This window comes from Lepisma saccharinum, chromosome 4, assembly GCF_977018435.1.
Source record: "Lepisma saccharinum chromosome 4, izLepSacc3.1, whole genome shotgun sequence".
Lineage (NCBI taxonomy): Eukaryota > Metazoa > Arthropoda > Insecta > Zygentoma > Lepismatidae > Lepisma > Lepisma saccharinum.
In genome coordinates, this window is record NC_139232.1 from 62,646,918 (window position 1) to 62,671,288 (window position 24,371).

At 40.6% G+C, this 24,371-nt stretch overlaps 1 protein-coding gene across 14 annotated transcripts in view; it reads right to left on the reverse strand.

Annotated features, from left to right (window-relative positions):
* The window catches only part of RhoGAP19D (Rho GTPase activating protein at 19D), a 252,436-nt gene that overhangs the window by 34,844 nt on the left and 193,221 nt on the right, over positions 1-24,371 (reverse strand). For 13 of the 14 annotated variants that reach the window (XM_083120612.1, XM_083120610.1, XM_083120614.1 and 10 more), the window contains 4 exons: positions 22,486-22,615; positions 21,316-21,453; positions 12,715-12,883; positions 10,638-10,727 (listed from right to left, as the gene is read on the reverse strand). In XM_083120612.1, the coding sequence (XP_082976738.1) occupies positions 10,638-10,727; positions 12,715-12,883; positions 21,316-21,453; positions 22,486-22,615 (527 nt within the window). The remainder of the gene's footprint in view (positions 1-10,637; positions 10,728-12,714; positions 12,884-21,315; positions 21,454-22,485; positions 22,616-24,371) is intronic. The other variant, XM_083120607.1, reaches the window with a different exon arrangement.

A 24,371-nucleotide genomic window follows, 5' to 3' on the forward strand; every position in this document is an offset into this window, starting at 1 on the left:
CCGAAGCGGTAACTGAATATCCCCCTTAAAATAACCCCCTAGTATCATTATCAAAAAAGTGTTTTGAACATCTTCTAAAACAAAGATAATTATGAAATATTTTATTGTGTATCCCGCCCCCACTCTAGAACGCAGCTATGTGATATCCTTTTCTTACAATTCCAGACCCCTCCAAAATGAAATCCCGCATACGCCAGTGGGGACAGGAGTTGTGCATATTGCTATTTTCAATAATCGGCACCCCTTCGGTCACGATTTTCCCACTCCTGCAGGTTAGGCAACCTTGCATTAGTTTGCAGGCAATAGGGGTACCACACGAGAAAAAAAAAGGGGGGGTAGGTATTTAAAAGCTATATACACATTAGACAGTGTGGGCGGAAAATGCTAAGCGCCTTAGGTTCGAAACATAGATAAAGTACAGCTGCTTCCTTTGTATTTATTCCCCCATGCATTAGCTCAATACTAAATTAATAACAAATCTAAATAAAACTATTTTCTTCTGGCTGAAAGCTACATCGGCACTATTCTTCACAGATTATTTTTAAAAATTCAAATTTCCTTTCTTATTTTACGTCGTGACGATGAAACGGATGACGAGATAAACACAATGCTTTACTCGGGGTTCGAACTTGGGACTTCTGGCGTCGTAGCGCGCTGTGCTAACCACTCCTCCACGAATTTCGGCACATATAGTTAGAATTATTAAGAGTATCAGAATTTCTTCATACATAAACAAAGGACAGTGAATACAATTACACAATACAAAATACAATGAAAATTAATAGGGAAGCCTGGGTGTAAGGCTCCGCAGATTCTGAAACATGCCTGTAGAAGCTTCGGAATTTCTAGTACACAATACTTGTGCTTAATAAAATTTCCACACAACACGCGACTTTTTATTTATTAAAATAATATATAAAAATGTTGCCCTTTTCAGAGTTGGATCTGAACTATTACATCCCTAGGCATATGTTACTGTTTTCTTTTTTTGTTAATTCTGCGAATATTTTTACATTATTCATATTTTCATTTTTAAGCATGCAGAATACGAATAACTTTATTACGTGTGTTTGTTTACTTTGCTTTCTGTGCTACTTTCGCCAAAGTAGAAATCGTCTTGTAATCAATGATTCCCGAGTTCGATTCTAGAGTCGTTTTCACGTTCAGAAGACACAATGGGCTCTTATGGGCAATGCTTTTCTTATGGGAAATACGAGCGCGCTGTTGTGAAATGTCTTGATTTACAAATTTAGCTTAACTAAAATCGGTACCTGCAGTTTTGCAGGAAATTTTGTAGAGAATACGATGGTGAACACAAAAAACTGGTAACTTGCTTACATAATTTTAGATAAATTAAAAACGCAAATTTTCTCTAAAAACACAATTTTTACATTGTTTTCACTCCTAACGTTGAAACATGCTGTAAAATTGAAGCTTTCATTATGAAAAAAATTGACACTGTTTTTTAATTGTCATAGGTGACGGTGGTACTCAGAATTTATCAATACTTTAAAGCATATTTGATTTAAAAAATATTCAAATAAAGTTTGTGGAGATTTTTTATATTCGTGCAGTAGAAAATGTCGTCGCTGGCCATTTTTTGTTCTGTAATTCCAAGTAAAAACTTCCAGCGACAAAGTTGTGGAGAAAATAATGAAATTATTTTTTATAACGACTCAAAGGTTCCCAGAAATATTACTTCCATGCATTTGGAGTTTCTTTTTAACCCGAACCGCGCGCGAAGTAAGGAGACGTTGTCTGGCCATCTTGAGCTGACTCACCGCAGCATTCCGGCTAATCACCTCCAAGTTCTCCAGTTGTTATTTTATTTCCATTCAGTAAAAATATGAACTTCATGCAGTTTGTTATAATAGAATTGAAATTACTTAAATTTAATAATTGACAATTATTTCCAATGCTGCTGTTGTGAGCAACATTAGTGCTGTCGCAAATACACGTTGTTTTTGTTTACATTACTGTCGACATTAATACTGAAATGAAGATCACCTTTCAGTTTCCAACGTACACATAAATTCATAGAGACCATATTAACCTTTGAAAGGCTTTCCAACAGGTGACAAAATATGGGGCTTCAAGATAGAAATATGACATGCCTTGCTTGAGTCATTCACGTCTTATCAGTTCACGTAGGCCATAACTCATTTGTTTGTTTGGGTTGCAACTTAATCTAACCCATGTGCCAGGTTCCCCTTACTTGAGTGAGAGATCTGCTTTGGTCTGTTTAGACTTTTTCCCTCTCCCGAAAAAGTGTTTTCAGTTGTGTGAGCTTTCAGTGATTTTTACTTTAAGTGATTTCTGAAGTGTCATATTCGTGCATTACACTCGCGTGTGTAGTGATCGCAATGGATCATAGTAAAAAGGGTAACTTTAACGTTCACAGTATAATATTAATAATTACATATAATTATCATTATATATACAAAATATGTAACACCTGCATTGTGAAGGAAGGTCATCATTTCCCGGCTACATGAGCTAGCGCTGTATTGGCAACACTGTGCGGTTTCTCCATAACCGCCGTTGTGTCTTCTGAACGTGAAAACGACTCTAGGTGGAGACACATGGTGGTTCAGACCCCACTCTGAATAGTAGATCCAATCCCGATTTGCCTACCCGTACATAAAGAGGACTTGAAAGAAAAAATCAAAGCCAGAGTAGAAAATGGTACTTCTAAAATGTTTAAGCCAGTTTTCCGAGTGTCCAAATTAATCGCGACGATCATGAATTGATGGTGGGAAAAATACAATGACACGTAAATGCATAGATGTCTACATGATTTTTTTCGGAGAGGAGGAAAACAAGGAGTTTTCCCCGCGAAATTACATTGAGGTTTAAAATATATAATTTTAGTTTCACATACATTTTCCTGGAGGCCTCTCTTGTCTCGTCCATGACTTCCCAACAATTCGAGACAACAAATATTGACGAAATTCAAGGTTTCTGGAAGTTAAAAATCAGCAATTGTTTTGAAGAGAGAAAAACCTGTCCTACACGTCGAAATTTGGAATTCACTTTAGGTTGGTCAGCATTGGCGCCTAAATGGTATGCATTAGTCGCTAAATGGTGCATAAATATGGAAGTTGAGTTTCGAAAATGCGCCCCCACCGAATCAAACCAGGCATCCCTTGATTACAAGGCGAAAGCGTAGAATGAACAAAAGAAGACAAAAGTGAAACGAAATCGTCAATACTACAACGCAATTTTTCAGCACGAGGATCTTCCCAAATTTAATGATATAGTTAAGAGGTAGTGAGCAGTGCGTAAGTGCTGTAACGCAGAGGCGCAACCACGAATTTTTGTTTTGGGGTAGGGCAAGTACCAGGATAAACGTACCAATAATAATAATATGATTTTAAGAAAAATAATGCTAATATTATTATTATTGTTATTAATTTGCTTTATTTTACTTCGCTTTTGTGCCACTTTTGGCTAATTTGCGAATATGAGGATGAGTGATGATATGATGAAATAGATGAATGGACACTCGTAAACATCCATGCCCAAGCCGGGATTCGAACCCAGAACCAACATTTTTATTATTATGAGAAGTAGTAGTAGTATCAAAGATGTTATTACCCTCTTAAATTATGCAAAAAGGAGGTAGAAGTTGGTGCTAAAGCATTTGTGTTCAAACAAACGATTTGAATTATTTTTTCAACACGTTCAATTTCACATTAATAATTGAAAGCAAGCACACAAACTAATTTTGAAAGAGAAAATGCTTGATAAATGCATTCCAAACATAATTATTTTTACATTAACATGTATAACTATTATGCACGATATATGTTTCACACATATGCAACATGGAGCGACGTGGACACTAAATTGTGTACGTATTCAAAGTTTCCTTAATACATATTACAACATATATTATTTAAATACATTACACCCATCAGACAATAAACCAACTGCAAAAATTCCATAAATTGTCTCAAATGTGCACGCTCCCTTTCCTCCAAACAATTGTCCATGCATTTAAGAGAAAAACCAATTAACACAAGTCTCATTCCTCGGTCTGGGAATTCACAATGCATTACAAAGAACAATGACAGACTGCGAGCGAAGCGACCAAGAAAATTTTTGGAAACAATTTTTTTTTTTCCAGGCTTAAATCAATATTGATTTAATAGGGCGCAAATAATTTCTTGGGACGCCAATGCAATCTCTCTTTTACAACTTTTGTGCCTCCCCGATGGTGTAGTGGTAACATTGTCGCCCTGTGATCAAGGAGTCACAGTTCGATACCCGGTGGAGCCACATGGCACAGTGGTTCGGATCACACTTTAAATTGTAGGTCCCGTCCCGATTAGCCTTTCTGTGCGTAAAGCTGCCTTAAAACCACAAACTAACCAATCAATTTTACAACTTATTTTTATTTAGATCCTTCGGTGCCCAGGGTCGACTCCCACCGCTACCCTTACTACCGTTGTGAACTTGATAAGCCAAAGAAACGAAAGTAATGCGAGCGAAGCGAGCAAGAAAATTTTACGAATAGTGTTTTTATTTGCATAAAATTTGAAGTTGTGGGCGATAATTTTTCCCCTGCAGGTATACTTGGCCGTCAGTTTGCCCCCACCCCCAAACACTCATTTCCGTCCAAGGTTGGGGGGGGGGGGGGCGAAGGTCTCCCTGCGGTTGCGCCACTGCTGTAACGACTCAAATAATATACAAGTGAATCCTGGAACATTGCTCTACTTTCTCCATCTTTGCCGCTTACTACAGTCGCTTTTTAACTCTACTAACCTGAACTATGATTTTCAAAACAACTTATGTACACATAACACACACGGAAAAGATTTTCAACACAATGGCGAGGATACAAGAAAATCACGACTTACCCATGATCCCGTAGAGCCCCACCTTCTCAGTTTACGTGACAATCCATACGATCCAAAAGGCATCGCGACACAAGACGTTAACATCTTTCGTGCACCTCCATGCGCCGACGGTGTCTTACAAAGGGGAAAATGCTCACACGTAAACTATGCCAGGGTGCGCGTAAAGAATAATAATTACGAAATCCATGGTGCCGGTTATTGTTTGAACAAGCGGGCAAGCACAAAGGTGGACAGAAAAAGGGGAAAGGTCTTCACTTCGACAGCGCAACACAAAGGGTGAACTTTTTTTTTTTTCCCAATATACTGTCTTTTCGTTGCACCTAAAAGTTTGCAACTTCCGTCACCACGAAAGGATTAGTCGCGAGTTGAAATTTTTGCGGAAGAAACAACAGGAAACGCAAAGCCACTCTTCACGATAGGGTAGCATCCGGTTGCGATAGCTGGTACACGGTGCCACTTAGCAACTCCGTGGAAAACAGTGGCCTATTCCAAGACGGGCGAATTTCAATTGCGGCGTCAAAGGTGACTGAAGCCGGTACGACAGGCCTGATCACTTTTGTAGACAACCACCTCAAAGGTACACACCACCACTGCGGGGAATACGGTGGGAAGCGAAGAAAAAGGGGGAGGGGGGTTCAAGCACAGGTGTACGTTCACAAGATTGTTAGGGATGTCAAGGTCCAAGCCAAGCAGCGGTAACAACTCCCCACCAGTACTCTTCTTGACACAGCTGTTTTCCTGAACCTGAAGGAACTTTTCCGAGTTGGAATTCCACAGCGCACTCTTGCCTCTGATCGATAATTCAGCGAGCCATAACACTTTCCTCCACCAAAACAATCCAGACAGCCGCAACTGACGCACAACACTTCGACCACCTCCGGGACCTTCTGCAAAACTACTTCCACTTTCACAGGCTCACCACGGTCGGCTTGACAAGAACCGGAAAGGTACTTCTGCAAGGGGTGGCGGCACGCAGCACCGCCTCTTCTTGTTCCATTGTTACGGGGAGCACAACCGACTCAGCAGGACAGTAGGAAACGTGTGGTTGCGAGACAAAACACACTTATGCAGCTTTTCCTTATTTCACGAGCCGCCACACTCGACATCTTACTTTCACTGTGCCCGACTCGAGAGTACATCTTTTCACTTGCATCACTCTGGCGAGAATATGTTATGGCGTGACGTCGCATTACACAATGAGATTATACGAGCAGAGTGTGCCAGGAAGCTGCCTAAGACCAAGACAATTAACCAAGTTAATTGCAGAGCAACGCTGCATCGAGTTAAGATTTTTTATCTCTCTGCAAGGGTAGGCACAACATTCTCTTTCGCTATTTAGAACTGAATACAGTCCTAATAGTGAACTCAAACAGTTAATGGGTAGCATTTTAAGTAAAAAACGGCTAGTGACAACTTCACGACAACTAAAAATAAATTACGATGGATTTGTGTGCGAGAGCACTTCAGACCGGTTGCAACTGATGGAGGAGCTCTCTACGTTTATTTTAATTATTTTCTTCGTAATTTTCACATATAAACTAATCGGGCTGAATTTTACTTAGCATCTGTGCTAATGAGATAATTAGCGACATTTCCTAAATACGCAATAAATTATAATATGGCATTTTGTACCTAGGGTTTCCAAATTTTGGCCATGATTTTAAAGGAGATTTCCAATTTTCGGCATTGAATTTAAGAGAGATTTAATCGACAAGTTTTGCGTATTTTTAGCCGTGCGGTGCAATTCCAGTAGATGTTTATGGAGTGGATAATGTTACACAAAAGAATTAATTTACATTTTATATAATATACAGGTCAGAACACAGAATAAACATTTTGAAATTTGTATGTTCCTTAATCTTCTTAACCTATTTGTCCACTGATGCTGCATTATTGCTTTCACGTTCACTGTCATTACTCATTACAAATTTACTTAAAAGAAATAATGTTTGATGAACACTAGAACACGAAGCAAGGACAGAAAACATTCCAATCCTGAAATTGGTATTCTGCTATGGATATTTTTATATTTATCGATGAATAAACGAACGATAAAATAAAGCACAAACATTCTTCGGAAACATCTCACCCATGCATTCTGGACACACTGATTACTGCAAAATATGACGTAACTTGCGTCCGAATGCTAAACGTGCAAGATCTTGCAGTCGACTTGAAATTTTGTATGGCTCACCGAATGAATTAAAATTTCGTGATTTTTACTGTTAATGAAATATACGCGTCAAATATGTCAATACGGGACCGGGAGGATTAAAAAAAAAAAAAATACGGGAGTTCCCGGGAATTACGAGAGTTTTGGTCATCCGATTTGTACAGAAATACGGTGATAACTATCGATTTCCTACTTCCCGATTTTGTGAAAATTTTTCAAAAACAAACATTTCACCTACCTTGGTTGTTTCTTTTGTAGTTGTGCGACAGAAGCTTCATTCAAGTCACTGCTCCCGATAACTATTCACACACACAAGTCAAGGAGTAGCGACACCAGAAAAATATTCGACAGAATTGGGGGGAGGGGGTTCATAAATTAATATTATGTCAAAATAGGTTTACTAAAAACTGAACTGGGAGGTGGCCTCCTTTTAGCATCGCCATTCAACACGAGAGGATTTGTATTATGGCACACGCACACAGATCAATTTTATTGCCAAGGAAAAGAAATGGGGGATTTGCTTTGATTTTTGTTATTCAGCGTCGCTTTTCTTCCGATTTTGGTTAATCGCGACGATGAGGATGAGTGATGATATCAAACTGATGAAGACACACTCACAAAGAACTGCCACGCCCACGCCGGGACCACTGTCGTCTTAGCTCGCTGTGCCAACCACTCCCGTCACAGAGGTCGGCAAATAGGAATTTGAGAATTCTTCCATTTTCTCTTTATAATAAGTAACTTACTGTGTCGTTTTCCTGCCACTTTTGGTTAATCGCGACGATGAGAAAAAATGATTAACGCCACTGATAAAAGGTTGGTCACAAAGGAACATCCATGCCCAGGATAGAAGCAGAAACTTTGGGTAGCAAGATCGTGACTTGTTAAATCAGAGATAACTTCGCGATATTAATATTGCTAATGTTTCATGCTTTAATGATACTTGGAGAGTATATTTTTTTTAAGTCTAAAAATTGTACTCGTAGAAATTTATTTGTACATCGTTGTCTATTCATAAAAAAATTCCTATTCGTGTTAATTTCTTTAACTAGTTAGATATTTGTAACGAAACCTCACCCTTGCCTAAAGTAGCTAGTGACCAAATGTTTTGGTTCAGAAGAACACATGACTCAGATATAGACTTAGATTTATCACACCTTTTATTGTTGCGGTGATAAATCTAGCAACTGTTGGCCTGGAAGCAGGAGAAATCATTCTTCAGGAATTCCGTTGATGCAATTGTTAGAGAAAGAGGTCTATGCTTAATCTCTGTGCATGTCACTTTTCTTTGCAACCTTTTTAGTCGATTTGAGCCAGTGCAAATGCAGATATTAAGTCAATTAATGCTAATTGCACCGTTAATTTATTTTTGTTTACGACACAGGTTGTTGGAGAAAGTTTGTATGCTTTCTTCTTCACATGAAAGCGCAGGCGGTCTGTTACTCATCTTCAATTACTGTAATCTGTTGGATTTAAAAGCACGTGCGCGAACTTCGCTGAAATTGACCAGTAAGGTAGGAAGGGCTTTGTATTGCCATGCGCAACGTGATGACACCCTGTCAATGTTTTGAACGAATACAAATGCGTGAATTCCTGGAGTTAATGAGGAACAGATTGATAGAAAGCAGCAGGAGATGTTTTTCATATTAAGATATTTGTTTATAAAGTTATAAATTATAGTTGAATGAAAACGAGAAAATCAACTGACATACGGAAATGCATTTACGCCCTTTACGCCGGAATACCAAGAGAGGAGGGTCCCCCTCCTCAACTACAATTTGAGAAAAGAGTTCCTTTGTGGTAACGAGATAAGCAATTAGTTTTGACCCCAAGCATACGCTACTAAGTAATGTCAAACACTATCCCTTTTATATCAATATATGGCGAGTGGGAGAGGAGAGTATTAGTTTTTCTCATTTTGTGACGCTTTGTTGCACTTTTGTTTAATTGCGACAATGATACCCAGAAGGCAACATCCGTCTGGTATCCGAATTCAAATAGCAGCCTTCGGAGTGATACTGTGATTGGAGCACTCACTGCATTCGGTCCCCGGTGCTCTGATTGATTGATTTGATTTATTTTACTCTCATTTCCGCTACCTTTGGCTAATCGCGAAAATGAGGGTTAGTGATGATATGATGCAATCGAAGGGGCACTCGCTAAGAACACTCATACCTACAGTCCCGCAGAATTAACTTGAAAGAAATGGCCGCTCTGTGAGTGATGCAACTGCGCTCGAATTGGCTAGAGCGGGGGACTTCCCGCTGTAACGGGCCAACGGAAACTCTAAATGTTCGGGCGCGCGAAATGTTACCAACTGTTGAAAGGACTCCCGTGCAGTGACTGGTGAAGCAAGTGAAGTGGCAGTGTTTTCAAATTACGGATTGAAGGTAAAGAATAAACTGTTTATCCATTTATTGTGTAAGATAGAATACTTATAATTTTCTTAGCATGTCCTCTTAATACAGTGATATTTCCGTTACACAATGTAATTATTTTTCAAATATCCCGTTGTCAGCTGATTGCCCGTGATTCGCGTGAAAGTCAAGCGTTCGCTGTAGGTTGGTACTCCTGCAGCGACGCCGGCAGCCATTTGTCTCAACTTAATTCTGCTGGACTGCAGGCCGGGATTCCAGGCGTTGTGCTAACCACTCCGCCACGGAGGTCGACTCGGCCCCCGATGTGCATGTATACATACACTCACAAAACTTTCTGACCACACCATGATCTAGGATTTTGCACCCTGTTACATGATCAATGAAATAGACTAGAGAAGATCTGCTTCACATCTTTTTCCCCACAGCTTAAGGCTCGACTAGACCTTTCGCAGCCGTAAGGGCGATTTTTTTCAAATTTTCCTCTTCATTCGAAAGAAGCATTTGAGAATTCTCGAATAAAAGCTGGAGACATTTTCATACTTCTGCAAAACATTCAGAAAAAAGCGCATGTTCCAAGCCAAAATCCAAATGAAAAATACTTATTTCTATTTCGGTTACTTAATGTCGCGAGGGCGAGAATCACCTGAAATGGTTGGTTGGTTAATCTGGTTAAGTCCACTCTATGCACAGTAAGGCTAATCGGGACTGGACCTACAGTTTAAAGTGGGATCCAAACCACTATGTGCCTCCACCGGGTATCAAACCCGCGACCCCTTGATTACAAGGAGACGACGTTACCTGAAATGGATGGTGGGAGAAACATACGTCCATGCTTACCTAGTGTTGGAACTTCCATGAAGACAAACTGTAGAAATTGAGTTATTCTCTCATTTTGGTAGCATTACTTGTTCCAAAGAACACTATACTTTCGGCACCACTTGCCAAACGTCGGAGACACACATCTACTTTCCCTTATAACACCCTGTGCTCAAAACGGCAAAAAAGAAGATTTGTATTTTTTTCTTATTTTCCGGCTCTCTCTTCCACAACAATCTTTACTAGTCGCAACGATGACAAATTGGTGATTAACGAAACTGACGATCGTACATTCATTTGAGGATTCGAACCGGAAACCTTCCATAGCGAATCGATCACTCAAAGCGCTCGCTCACCAAAATACAGAAAATAAATAAATAAGGAAGAAAACATGCATATTGTACTCACCTGGTGGGAATCCTTCCTGTCCTTAAGAATATACAATGTAGGTCCTCGAAGAACAGCCCATATCTGCTTCCAGGATCGGTCGGCCGCTCGCTGAAACGAGGGATTTAATCTTAATATCGCAACAGCAGCGGTTTAATCTTAATATCGCAACATAATGCAAACACGCAAGAACCAATTAGCTTACCTCGCCTTGTCAAAGGTACGCACTGAGGATGGCACTATCTAAAATGTTATCAGTCAAAGTCTCTCAAGTGCTTTAGGCCTGCCAGAACACTTTGTTAAACAATGATAATGACAGGGAAATATGGGGGTTGCCAAAGTTAACCCCACTTGGATTGCCCATTTTACTTACTCGCATGTAACTAATCATATGACCGTTTAAAGCAGCAGACAGGCATTTGTTGAATATTCTGAACTTGAACACCGCTTTCCGTCTAGTTGGTTGAACGTCAATTCCTTGCACCACCTTTGCACCACCCTGACACTGGATACACCTGCTCTGCACAGAGTGTCAAAAAGTGCAGCCAACTAGACGGGGCTATTACCACTACACCATAGGGAAGCCCCATTTCAAGTAAACATATGGCAGTACAGTCCAATTAAAGTTGTATATTTCTGCTTCTTGCTTAACCACATGACGAGAATGAATCGATGACTGGAGACTGCACCAATATGGGCGTCCACAGAAAAAATCTAGGAAGGGAGGGTGAGGGGGGGGGGGTTCAAATCAACAAATTAAGTCTTTGAGTGCGTTCCGAAAGTCTTAAGGAAAGGAAGGAATTCAACGAAGATATACCTGGGCTCGCGAGCCTAGTGAAACCAGTTATTTGTCGCGGTGTTTTGTTTACAGAAAAGTTCCACATGATGTTCAGCAGAAGGCTCTAGAAGAAATAAACTCGACTGCAGCCGTTGTTACTCATTTTAATTACGTTTTAAGAACAGTTAAGGCTCACTTATAATGTGCATGTTGCTTCGTATCGCTCTCTGTAAAATTTAAAATGCAGTTTGAAGCCATCATGCACGCGCGTTGCCTGCAAGGAGCAGACGATTTTCACCGAACAAACCAGCCTCCCGGTCCGTGCGAGAACCAACTTCACCAAGTTCACGACAGGGCTTGTGGAACGGCTCGTGCGACTTTCGGAACGCGTCCATTCTGACAAAAGGAGGTATATAACAAGGGCAAGTGAGAGAGAAATAGAGAACGATATACAGTATGAGAAAGAAGGAAGCCGGGAGAGAGTAAAGAAGAAAAAGGGACAGAACAGAAGAGATCAACATGAAGGGAAGTAAGAACAGAAATGCGTTATAATGCTAAAGATACATAAATTTTACAGACACAAAAAAGATATGACAATAAAGATGGGCAAGAGAATTATACAAGTTCGAATTAATACACAGTGCTTTTTTTCTAGCGATATGCAACAGAATGCACTCTTTTTTAGGTGAGAATGAAACTATCGATATTTATTTAAAGAAATAAATGTTTAAGAAACCACATAGATGCCGATCATTTACGAACATACAGCAAGCACACTATTTTCCGTAATTCTTAAAATGAACAGATTAACAATAATAAACTAAATTGAAGAGTACCGGAACCTTATATAATTATAATTTTGATTGAAGTCAAATTATGGACTATCTTTGCATGACTACTTCTGTACATATCGTTAATGGGACACGGTTTTTCTTCATTCTCAAAAGTTTTTAGGGAACAAAGAAGGTTGCATATACCCAAAGGAAAGTCCTTGACCAACATAGCCTGTAGCATGGACGATTCATATAGCTGCGAGAACATAAAATATACTGGTGTGCCCTAATTCAGTAGTAACACGTGTCAAATTCACAATACTCATCATTCAATAACGTTCCTCTCCCAACACCCATGTACGGACATGCTTAGAAACCCGAAAACAAGAAAAAGTGAAGAAATTGCACCGTTCAGTGCTACCTTCGAGCTCAACAATGATGTTAGATATGACAATACCTTGGCTGAAATCAAACCACAAAAAAACCAACCACTACGACCGCCAAGAGCCTCTCTATCGAGCACAATTAAAATGTATACATAGCTTACCTTGCCATCCACTTGAGTGATTTTGCAATGCAGCCATCCTTCCTTGAGTGTCTGGTTTTCTTTGTTGTCGCCGGGTGTCGAGGCCGGAGAGGATGGGGCGTGGGATCCTTCGGAAAAGGCGGTTCGCAGCTTCTGTGACCCAGGACCTTGCTGTATCACACCTGCAGAGCTGAAATACAACGTTAACACAATGCCATTACCCCTCTCCTAGATCACGTGAAGACTCGTTCTCTTCTTATAGAAGTAAGAACACAACCAATGCATCGGTGGAAATACGGAGATAACAAAATTAAAAATACTCGCTACTGCTGCATAAATAATAATTAAGGGGCGTCAGTGACATATCTAAGATGTTCCAATTCGGGATGGCACACAAAATCCGGATAACGGATATCAAATTATCAGATATCCGTTTCAGATGCAACGGATAATTCGGATATCCGAGTATCCGGGTAATTTGGATAATCAGAATATCCTGATAGTACGGATAACCGGATAATTCAAATATCTGGATATCTGATATCCAGATAATTCGGACAATTCAGATATCCGTATAATCCGTATATCAGATACCGGTATTCGGATAGAGAATTATGGTACTAATACTATTATTTGTTCTAAATTGGGAGATACAGTGGGATGCATAAGTATTATCAAGCAAACTGGTTTTGTTTTACGCAGGGAGAGCTTCAAGAATTGAAGCTACTGACAACCTCTGCACCAGAATACGTTAAAATACATTCCTTAAAAACAAGTGGGATGATAATGACTTGAAAATAGAAATGGATGATTTGCCGAGCAATTCTTGTGCATTCCATTGTGCAGCTCCTCATTTCTCTGCAAGTGGACACAGTTTGAAAGTAGATCGCGCGAATAGAAGGAATTGGCGCGACGCACAAATTAAAGCGTGCGTCTACTTTGCCCACTCATTCGAGCAAATGAGTCACCAGTAATCTTCCCAAGAGGCGAATTTATATATACAGTCACCGGCAATAAAAATGGACACCTAGATCCTGAAATACTCGCTTCCCTGCATGGCGTTGGGTGTGTTGCCTAAATCTACGGAGATGAGTGGATTTTAATAGCAAATTTTCAATAGGAAGTTCTGCAACCGCCGCAGAGTAAGGCAGCACATACAATGTCATGCAGGGAAGCGAGAATTTCAGGATCTACGAGTCCCATTTTTATTGCCGGTGACTGTACATAAAGGAATTTCATGATATTATTGCAATCTCTTTGCTGGCCTAGCGCGTCAAGTGGTCGACTTTCACTCCCTTCACCGAAGTTAGTGGGTTCGATTACCGGTATAGTCATGGGTCTTCCTTACGAGTGTCCCTTCATCCATTTCATCTAGTCTGCACTCATCCTCATCGTCGCGACTGGTCAAAAGTAACATAAACGCGGCGCTAAACAACTAAAAATTCAAATATAATCTCTTTTTGTGACACAACAATCGTAACTGATCGATTCACCCGAATACGTGAGCAAAGGATGCGCGTTATCATTCGTGCATAAACAAAAGACTGCCATATTCACGCGAATCCGCTTCCTCGAAAGGACGACTGGCCTTTACCAATTAACCTCTCTGCATCCTAAACCAGAAGGTTTATTGTCGCGGTAATACGAAACTTTCCATCTAATCCTTCCTAGTTTCCTTCACTTTCATCTTAAGAGCTTAGTTTTACGTTCCGTTCTACAGTCACGTTTGACCTTTGAAGATTTTGACCGCAATCACCAAATAACAAATTATACAAGTAGGTTTTCATTACGTCTAACTGTAATGTAAATATTTTCTTATCCAGATATGTTGCAATTTTCTTGTTTTAGTACTTTATTTGGAAGTAAATACAAGTTTCACCCAAATGTTTTTTTTATCGCTCTCGAAGATAGAGCATGTTTTGCTTTATCTTAAAAAAGAACAATTTTAGTCCTACGTGAAATAATAAAGAGCACTGACGTCAGCCATAGGTAGTCTGCTCAAGAATTTCGCATTATATGACACGAGGGTTGAGGGGTATAAGGGGAGGTTGAAGACCTATAAATTGCCAGAAAAAAATACCTATAAAAACCTAAAAATGTCAAAAAAGGACCTAAAAACGAAAAAAAAAAACAGTTTAAATGTGATCCAAATTAATTAATAACTTCAGTTTTAATGACATATTTAATGAAGATGCGCGGCACCTCCTTATCTGACTTGAGATCTTTGCAGGCGCGTGCTGTGGTCGTATACACCGTGCTGAAAGCTTCAAAACAAGATAAAGTTGCCACTTACAGCGCTATCTTCCAGACAAGTTACGGTTAAAGGACCTTGTACCGTACCTGCTTCAGTCGTCCAAAAATGTTTTTCTCTCGTTTCAGGGATGGTTAAAATATATTTATTATTATTATTTTTATTTCCTTACCACAGAAAGGATGTTTAAGAGGTGATGAACTGATGATGATTCAAATTGAGAATGGGCAGTAACAACGTAGTCGAAAGAAGGTGAAGTTGCAAAAAAAAAAAGCCGTTAAGACCTACAAAAAGGCTAAAAAAGGACCAATAAGCCAAAAAACTTCGAAAAAGGCAAAAAAGGACAAATAAAACCCACATTTGTCTGGCCTACAATGACCCTATTTTATGTTGGACTTCGTCTTCGGACACTAGGAAAAAAAAAGTATTTTTCCTCAACTTCCGAGCCCTAGTCATCACTGTGGACGACGGTCACCGAAGGATCCGGTTTCGAGTCCTCGTCTGGACATAAGCATTGTTTGAGTTTCCATCAATTTGGTTTAATTTTTGCCATTTAGCGTCGATTTTCTGCCTAATCGCGACGATGAGTGATGGCATGAAATTAATGAAGGGACACCCGCAAAGAACTCCCATGCCGGTATTCGAAGCTCGGATCCCTGTAGTCATAGCGCGCTGTGCCAACCACTCCGTAGCAAATGCCGATGACTAATTTCATGTAGTTAGCATTTATCATCATCGTCACGCCAAAAGCGGAAGAAAAACGGCGTAAAATAATCAAAACGCGTCTACGAACCGCCGTTGGTTAGCAATACCACTGCCGCAAACAGTGCTCGAAGTAGAGGGATGCTATTCATCAGTGAATAACATTTTCATAAAGCATCACAAGCTAGGACAATTTGCATAGGCATCCTCCACCCACTGTACTGTCTCCATGTTGATCCACACAAGCACTGGCGTACGCAGAAATTTTTCTATTTCTCTCTTTGTGGGTTGTGGGGGAGGAGGAGGGGGCTGAAATTGTAAAGGTGGACAGTACATATTTGCTTTCCAGATAGGGCTCGACACATAATAAAATGTTTCGAAATTACCAGAGACAAAAATAGTAATCGGAGGTAATTTTAAAAGGCTTTGTATTTACCACTTGTTTTTACCCAAGTTCTTTACATCTTTCAATTGAAGTTTTTCTTAAAATTTCGGGAGGGGCTGTAATCCCATCATCTCTCCCCTACGTACGCCAGTGCACACAAGTGCCTAGCCCCACGCTCATGAGCGTAACTTGGACCTAATTTTGAGGGGGCAGAATTAAACTTGAGCCTATTTTGTGGGGGGGGGGGGTGAGAATTAAACTTGAGCCTAATTTTGAGGGGGCAGAATTAAACTTGGGCTTAATTTTGAGGGGGCACAATCAGATTTGGGGCTTATGTTTGTGGGAAAAGATTTGAATTTTTCCATCCAATAAAAACAGTAAAAACAGCATCCAGGATTATTTGCTAAATAACTGTGACATTTACGAAATCACAAATATTACTCCTCAGGTCCCCTAACTCGTAAATTTTAATAAACTGAAATTTGGGGGGGGGGGGGGAAGTGCCCCCTCTTGCCTCCGCCAAGTTACGCCTATACCCACACTCGACCACGCATGGAATTTCCACCTTGAGCACTGGTCACAGCACTGGGATAGGATGTGGAATTAACATCAACTCTATTTCACGCACATGCTCGACATTCGAACGTTAAAAAATTATGCGTTCCGGCAGGCGCTGTTTTAAATGTTTCCCCCTTGGTGTTACTGCAACCGTCTCTGTTCTTATGCTGGTAGACTGCGGGTGCCGGTGGCTACCAACTTGCTTTCCAAGATAGCATCAATGGTAATTTGCATTTTACAGTTGGCCCGTTCCCACAGCGCGGTGTGGGGTTAGGCGGCAGACCGACGCGAGCCACTGTTTAAAATGGCGCGTGCTGAATTAATGTCCTCTGCGAAATGGGTCGAGCGAATTCACACGTCGTCCATTGTATGCCGGTTGTCCACGCGTAACTGCTTCATTGTGGGGAGTACGGGTGGCCATACATGCGCACTGCAAGGTCGAAAGAGAGCTACTGCAATCGTTACGTATTTCTTTAGGGCGGTACGTTCGCGAAGGAATGCCCAGACCAGGACTCGAACCTTGAACCTTCGGCGGTGATCACTGGCGTACGCAGAGGGGGGTGATGGTGCTACAGCCCTCCTCTGAAATTTTGAGAACATCTGTAAAGGAGTGAAGAACACGGGAACCAGATTGGTAAATGGACCCCCCCCCTCTAAAGTGGGCCCCGATTGCCGTTTTTGATAGTGGAAAGCTCAAAATATACGAAATATCGTATTTTGTATTCCGGCCCCCTAGAACGCAGCTACATGTATGTACTATTCACCTTTACAATTCCAGCCAGCCCCTCCCGAAAAACCTGCGTAAGCCAGTGGTGGCGATTGATTGATATGATTTATTTTACTTGGTTTTTCTGTCACTTTTGGCCAATCGCGAAGATGAGGATGAGATGGATGAAAGGACAAATAAAATTCTTACAGAGGATTATCCTAGCTGGAGATCCAGGCGCCAGGGCATCCTTATCCTGCAACAACGCAATCCAAGGGTGTGCTACGTTCTGATTGATTGATTTGGTGTTTTAAGTCCACTTTATCACAGTAAGGCTATTCGGGGCCTACAGCTTAAAGTGGAACCCGAACCACTATGTGCCTCCACCGAGTATCGAACCCGGGACCCCTTGGTTACAAGGCGACGACGCAATCACTACGCCATCAGGGAGGCCCTTGGGTGTACTACGGGGAAGTGAGGTTGGCATAGTGTCACCCGTTACATCCCATCCTTCCACTTCGGTGGTGAGTTAACCAGTTAACGCACTCGGCTATCGAGGCGACTGTAATTTTGACAGCATTTGTTGGTGGAGAGACCAAAGGGGTTGGAGGGAGAGTTGGCCTTTCAAAAAAAAAGCAGTGGTGGAAAATATACGAAAATATACCAGTACCAATGACAACAAAAGCAACAACCTGTCAACCCCTTACAAAATGACTGGTCATGCCGCTGGCATTAGCAATTTTTTTGTCCGTAACATGTAACGCCATTCTGAATTAGATGAAAAACAAGAGTGATTACGTAATCCACTACAATAAAAAGTTGACTCCAGAAATGACGGTGTATGACCGTCAATTTCCGATGCTATCCAACTACCGTGAAAAATGACCAAAGCATGTTATTCTAGTATTAACAGCCATTACACAGTTAACCTAATTAATGTTATCTTAATTTGTATTTTTGTTATTTAGCGCCGCGTTTTTGCTGTATGTGGCAAATCGCGACGATGAGGATGAGTGATAGGATGAAATTGTTGATGGGACTCAAATAACACTAATACTCAGGATTCGAACCTGAAACTTCGGTGGCGAGATCGAAAGTCGTCAACTGCTCGAACACTGAGACGGCAACGTCATTTTAACGATTCCTTTTTTTTTTAGAAATTCATTTATGGTGGACTCAACTGCGATTTACAATCATTATCTATCTTCATGCATGATAACATATTCGAATTAAAAAAAAAGGTTGGTCCATATTTTCTAAACTGACAGGCTAATTTTTAACGGTAGAATATTGAAAAGTTTACCATAGATTCTACCAGTGTACAGTCACGGACTCTTCTGGGTCGTAACATCCCCATTGACTTTCAATGGGAACATTACAATCCAGAAGTGTCCTTGACTGTAGATGTATTTTCTCACCTCACTGTACTGATTGATTGATTTGCTTTATTTTACTTCGCTTTTGTGCCACTTTTGGATAATTTGCGAAGATGGGGATGAGTGATGACATGATGAAATTGATGAATGCACACTCACAAACATCCATGCCGAAGCCGGGATTCGAACTCGGGACCCCTGGCGTCGTAGTTCTATGTGCTAACCACTCCGCCATGGGGGCCGTGTCTCACTGTACCGAGATGCTTAGCTTCTTCGCATGACGTTATACGCGTTGCCTAAGGGTGATTTCACACGGAAGCGACAAGCGACACTTGTGTATCGCGGGAGATTTCACCAATCGAACGCCGGCTACTGTATGAAATGTTGCTGTTGATTGGTTCGTTCCAAGGCGACAAGCGAAAGCGGAGGTTCACACCGAAATTACAAACGACACGGGTCTCTTCACAACATAAGCAAGCATTCACCGCGCATACGCCGACAACAGACCGAGGCGACACGATATACGGTAGTGAAAAAAACGGGTCAGTCCGAGCGCCATGAGTAGCTTGGAAGCGAACCCTCAGTAAACGAAGTATAGCTACCCGATAGCAATCTTTCGAAGCGAAGCGACACGACAAGTTGAAAGTGTCGCTTGTCACTTCGATGTTAACCCCCGCTGTCGCTTCGGTCAGAAATCTCCCTAACTAAGGTGATATGTGATCTTCAATAGCAGATTTACGATAGAACGTTCGACAATCGCCTTGGAAGTTATGCAACACACGTAACGTCATGCAGGTAGCGAGTATTTGAGGATATACGTCTCATTTTCATTGCGGGTGACCATACACTAAACTGAAAAACATCAATACAGTGACAAAATCTAATCTACCTTTATCGTATTTATGCTAACATAACATGACAAATTATGATGCATTCACCATTTACTGCTACTCTTAATAACATCGAGTGAAAGGACAGATACGAAATATGTCGAATGGTAGTAAAGATACAGATTGTTATGAAGGATGGAAAAAATGACTCAGAAGAGTAACACTGGATGCAACATGGAATGTATTATGAACGTGCTGTTGGTACACTTCACTGAACATTCCCATCTCATTTATGGCATAACGACTAGAGAACCTATGCAGGCACTGGGCTATAAAACTTTCCTTTGCACATCATTCGCCTATCAAGTAAGCAACTATCAACCAATGTGGTTTCTATGATGGGAGGCTTCTATACCACAAAGAACTTCACAGACCTCCTTTTGTTTAGGTTAGCATTCAGTTGGCCAAGTTTCGGGCCAAAAAGGAAATTAACATGCAGTGGCGTGGGGTAGCTATACTCCCCTCCAGGATCTGGTTTTGTTCAAGATACGTGAAAGTAAGTAAAAGATAAGTCGGAGTTTTGTTTTACGTTCATTTTATGCACAGATAGACTAATCGGTAATGACTGGGATCAGAACAACCATGCATCTTCACAGGGTATCGAACCCGGTACCCCTTGATTACAAGGCGACGACGTTACCACTACACTATAGAGAAGGTGAAAATAAGTAAAAAAATAACTGTACTGACAAGCTAAGGAAATGTATTCTTCTTGCTGCTTGAACAATCAAATTCTGTTTAGACAAAGCAAAATTGTATATATACGCTCGTTTACGGCACAGTTATTTCTTTTTTTTTTTCAATTTATATCCTTCATTATGTTTGTTTTTAGGACTAGATGTTGCCCTTTTTTGTTAATTTTACATAATGATTAACAGTAAAAATTTTAGAAAAAATACTTGGGGGACGAACATATTTTCGGAGTAGGAAGAAATACCATACAAAAAATATGTATTTGGACTACTTGGGCCAAATAGGGAATTTACTTATTTCTTTCATTCTTTCCTCGTGGAAGGGGAAGTAGTTAAGAAAGAGCGAGGGTTGTTGATACCCTCTTGCTTCATAACTGATCATTTAGCACTAGATGTTAGTTTTCCCAATGTATGCAAGACTGTTTATTGCATAATACAACTTCCTATTACGTGTCATTTTCCCATATAACAGAGCAGTAACATAATCGTCTTGTAATCAAGAGGTCCCGAGATGGAATTTCACAAACTGCATGCCCAGTTCCGATTAGTCCAAGTGGGCGTAACACAAAATTTGTTTTATTGTCTCTAGCACTGAAAGAGCGAAGAAAAACTAACTATTAAACAGGCTATTGGTAATTGACCGGGACTGTAGCCCAAGGTCATCGCCCGGGAAGGTGAGGAGGGGTAAAGTTTTCCTTTAAATCCCACCATCCACCTGCTGCTACATAAAATATCGAACGTGTCCCAAGTTTCGGGCAAGTTGCACTTTTCCAAATTCACTGGGCACTCCCTCCACTCTGACAGGATTATCCGGCAGCTAAGAGCCTTCAGCTAGATATGCTTATCATGTTACTTTGTGGAATAGAAAGCCTTGTGTTTTAAGTCACCTACACAATGACGAAGCGTACCTGCATTTCTCTACAACGATCGGACAAACAAAAGCAGTTGGTTTGAGAATATATTAAAGAGAAGATACATTTTTTTTCAGCCAATTCCGTGCGTGCATCTGGTTAGTGGATTCTCAGGAGTCATGTTACATGAGAAATAGCCACATCGGCTCACCCAATCATGTGGGCACTATTTGCGTGCATCCTGGCGTGACGCAAAGCTGCTTCTTCGAACATTTGCCGTATTTTGTGGATGCGGCCGGCGTTCAAGAGATCCATGGGCAAGATGAGCTGTACCCGTCCCAGCCATTTTCTGCAAACATCATGTTCAAACATCCAACAAATGGTAACACACACACACGCACATACACACACATATTGCTGTCCACAATCAAATATTAAATAATTCATATTTGTAATCCTTTACAAAGAAAACTGTGTGCCTACATGACATTTCAAATCGCTTATATACAGGGTCTCATTGTTGTTGTTCTTATTGATTTGCATCTTGACTTATGAGGTATTATCAAAAAGTTTCAGGAATAGCATTTGTGAACTTGTAGTAAACTTGCGAGGCACTGTAGGATGTGGGGACTGTGGTGTGCCGCAATCATGCGCGCACGTGTGTGTGTGAGAGAGAGATTGTCGAGTGTGGCCATCTCCGTGCGTGTGTCAGAATGTCGCAATTTGTAACATCAAGTTCCTGTTCCTATCTCGAATGCACCCGATTGCATATCGACGCATTATAAGAAGATTAGCAGACATTGTTTCAGCAAATTTGAAATATCGATGTAGGCACTGGAGTTTCAATTTTTTTAAAAAAATTCCGTTTTGCTCATCCACGAACATTTTTCACATTCCAAACACTTACACTTGTACATATCTAAGAGACTTCGATGATTCTTCCCCAGAAATAATTTATTTGTACTTTTTAACTAAATACTACAGCAGTTTCATAAAACAAACTCGTTTATAAAAATTTTCACATGCACGAGGAAATTAATCTGCGCTATATATTTGGCTGCTATAACAAACAATTTAAATGGAGGAAATGTTAAGAAAAATTAGCAATGACATTTCTCGCTAAATGAGATTTTTCTACTCAGACAATTTGTGGCAATATTATGTTCTGCGCTAGTGTTCGACAGAACCTAGCCACGCCTAACATTTAGCTACGGAATTTGCATTTTCCTTCCTTCCACAACAACCATTATTTCAGTGATATGCAGTTCGTTTCTTGATAAAAAAAAGGACCGATTTCACTTTGGCATTATGCTTAAAAAAATCAAAACAAAACACAGTGCATTTGTTATTAACAAGTGAAAAAAAATGAAAAGTTACTTACTTTCTATGGACGTCCTGATGAACGGTAACCTCATTGTCGCTTAATTCTAAATCGCTATCGACGTGCATTCGATCGCCCAAGGTCGCTTTCAAATACGACACTCTTCGTACAACTCGATCGGCCTCATCGTCTGAAAAGAAAAAATACAATATGAATTCTCATATTTTTGTGTCTTTTACAGTTTACAGGTTAAGTAGACTACTTTACAAAACAAACGTCATTTTGATAATAGTGACAAGCAAGTTGCCGAAATCGGAGGGGAGTAAAAGTTGCTTTCTCCCCGCAAGTTACAGGGATAGATTACAAGCTATCCGAATTCCAGAAGAATTTCTCAGCATCCTTGCATGGTAGCAACTTCGTGTTCCAGCAATTTTGCAGCGCAAGAGGAATTGCGCTTACGAAAAGCCTGTGGTAACGAAACGTAATATCCTCCTCAAATTGGCACGGCATGATGTCTCTTATGTGCAGAATAACATCGTCGTCCCTCACTGCTCATTTCCACATCTCGGTTACTTTCTCTTGCCGTCGGCATTTATACTATTGTATTATGTATGTAGGTATCGATACAAGTCTCCGTCTTGTCTCATAATTGACAGACCTCTGTAAAATCGATTGATTGAGTTGGTGTTATAAGTCCACTTTATGCACAGTAAGGCTAATTGGGACTGGATCTACAGTTTAAAGTGGAATCCGAAGCACTATGTGCCTCCACTCTGTAAAATCGGTATGAAATTTGAAAAATGTGGTTGACTCAGCACAGCACTCGTAAGAATCGTGGCCTGGGTATGGATGTCCGTTGATCAATTTCATCTTCGCGATTAGCCAAAATCAGCAGAAAAGCGAAGCAAAATAAAGCAAACCAATCGATCAATTAAATCGATACCTGAACATGAACGACACACTGCTACGTATCTTATACCAGTCGCTGCTTAAAGAAACTTGAAACATTCAAACTTCATATTAATGTCTAAAGTAACTTTTCAATTAGGTAATTTTCTATAACAATTTGTAAAAGGTTTTTTTAACTTGTTAACTTCCGAGTGCTATATTTATAACCAACATCTTGATCAAAGGGTTCGGTGCATGAAACATTTAAAGCAATTACCAAGTCGTTTTACAACTTCTGAAAAACAGCGATTCTAAAATTCAGGTACAAGCAGTTTAAGTTTCGCTATGGGCGAAGTTCACGAGCCGTTGAAAACAGCACCCCTATCAAAGCCACTTTTCCTTCCGTTATAATTATCTCACGGCATCGCAACCTGAAGGCCGCGCAGTTGAAAAACATCCTCCGCTTGGCGGAAGTTTCGCGCCGTCGACACGCACGCCAAGGTGGGAAAACTCCACAAGTTTCTCACCATTTTTCCATCCGCGACATGATCATTTAGAAATCTTTGCCACGTTCTTTGTTCCCTTGTCTCACGCCGCTTCAACCTTTAAAACTGGGCCAAGCGAAAGAACCTCAATGCCAAAATCGATTTGACACACTCATAAGCCTTAAAGATCTTATCAATCTTTCCCCTGGGTATGCACAGGCAATAATCTCAAGGGTGGAGTTTAACAAGGGTTCGCTATACCGAAATGTGTGCGCGTAAAAAGGTCCAGCTTTGCAATTTTTTTGCGGGTTGTTGAATCCTAATTCCACTCAGAACACAAACCTTATCACAGCGCGCTACGACGTCAAGGGATCGAATCCCGGCATGGGTGTTCTTTGAGAGTCCCCTTTTCTCACGTTTATCATATCATCACTCATCTTCATCATCGCAAATAGCCAAAAGTGGCAGAACGGCGAAGCAAAATAGTCTAATTCAATCAATGATACCAAAACAAACCTGACGTTGCGTTGGCATAGAATCGAGACGAGACTCGGCAATGTCTCGGTCCTGTCT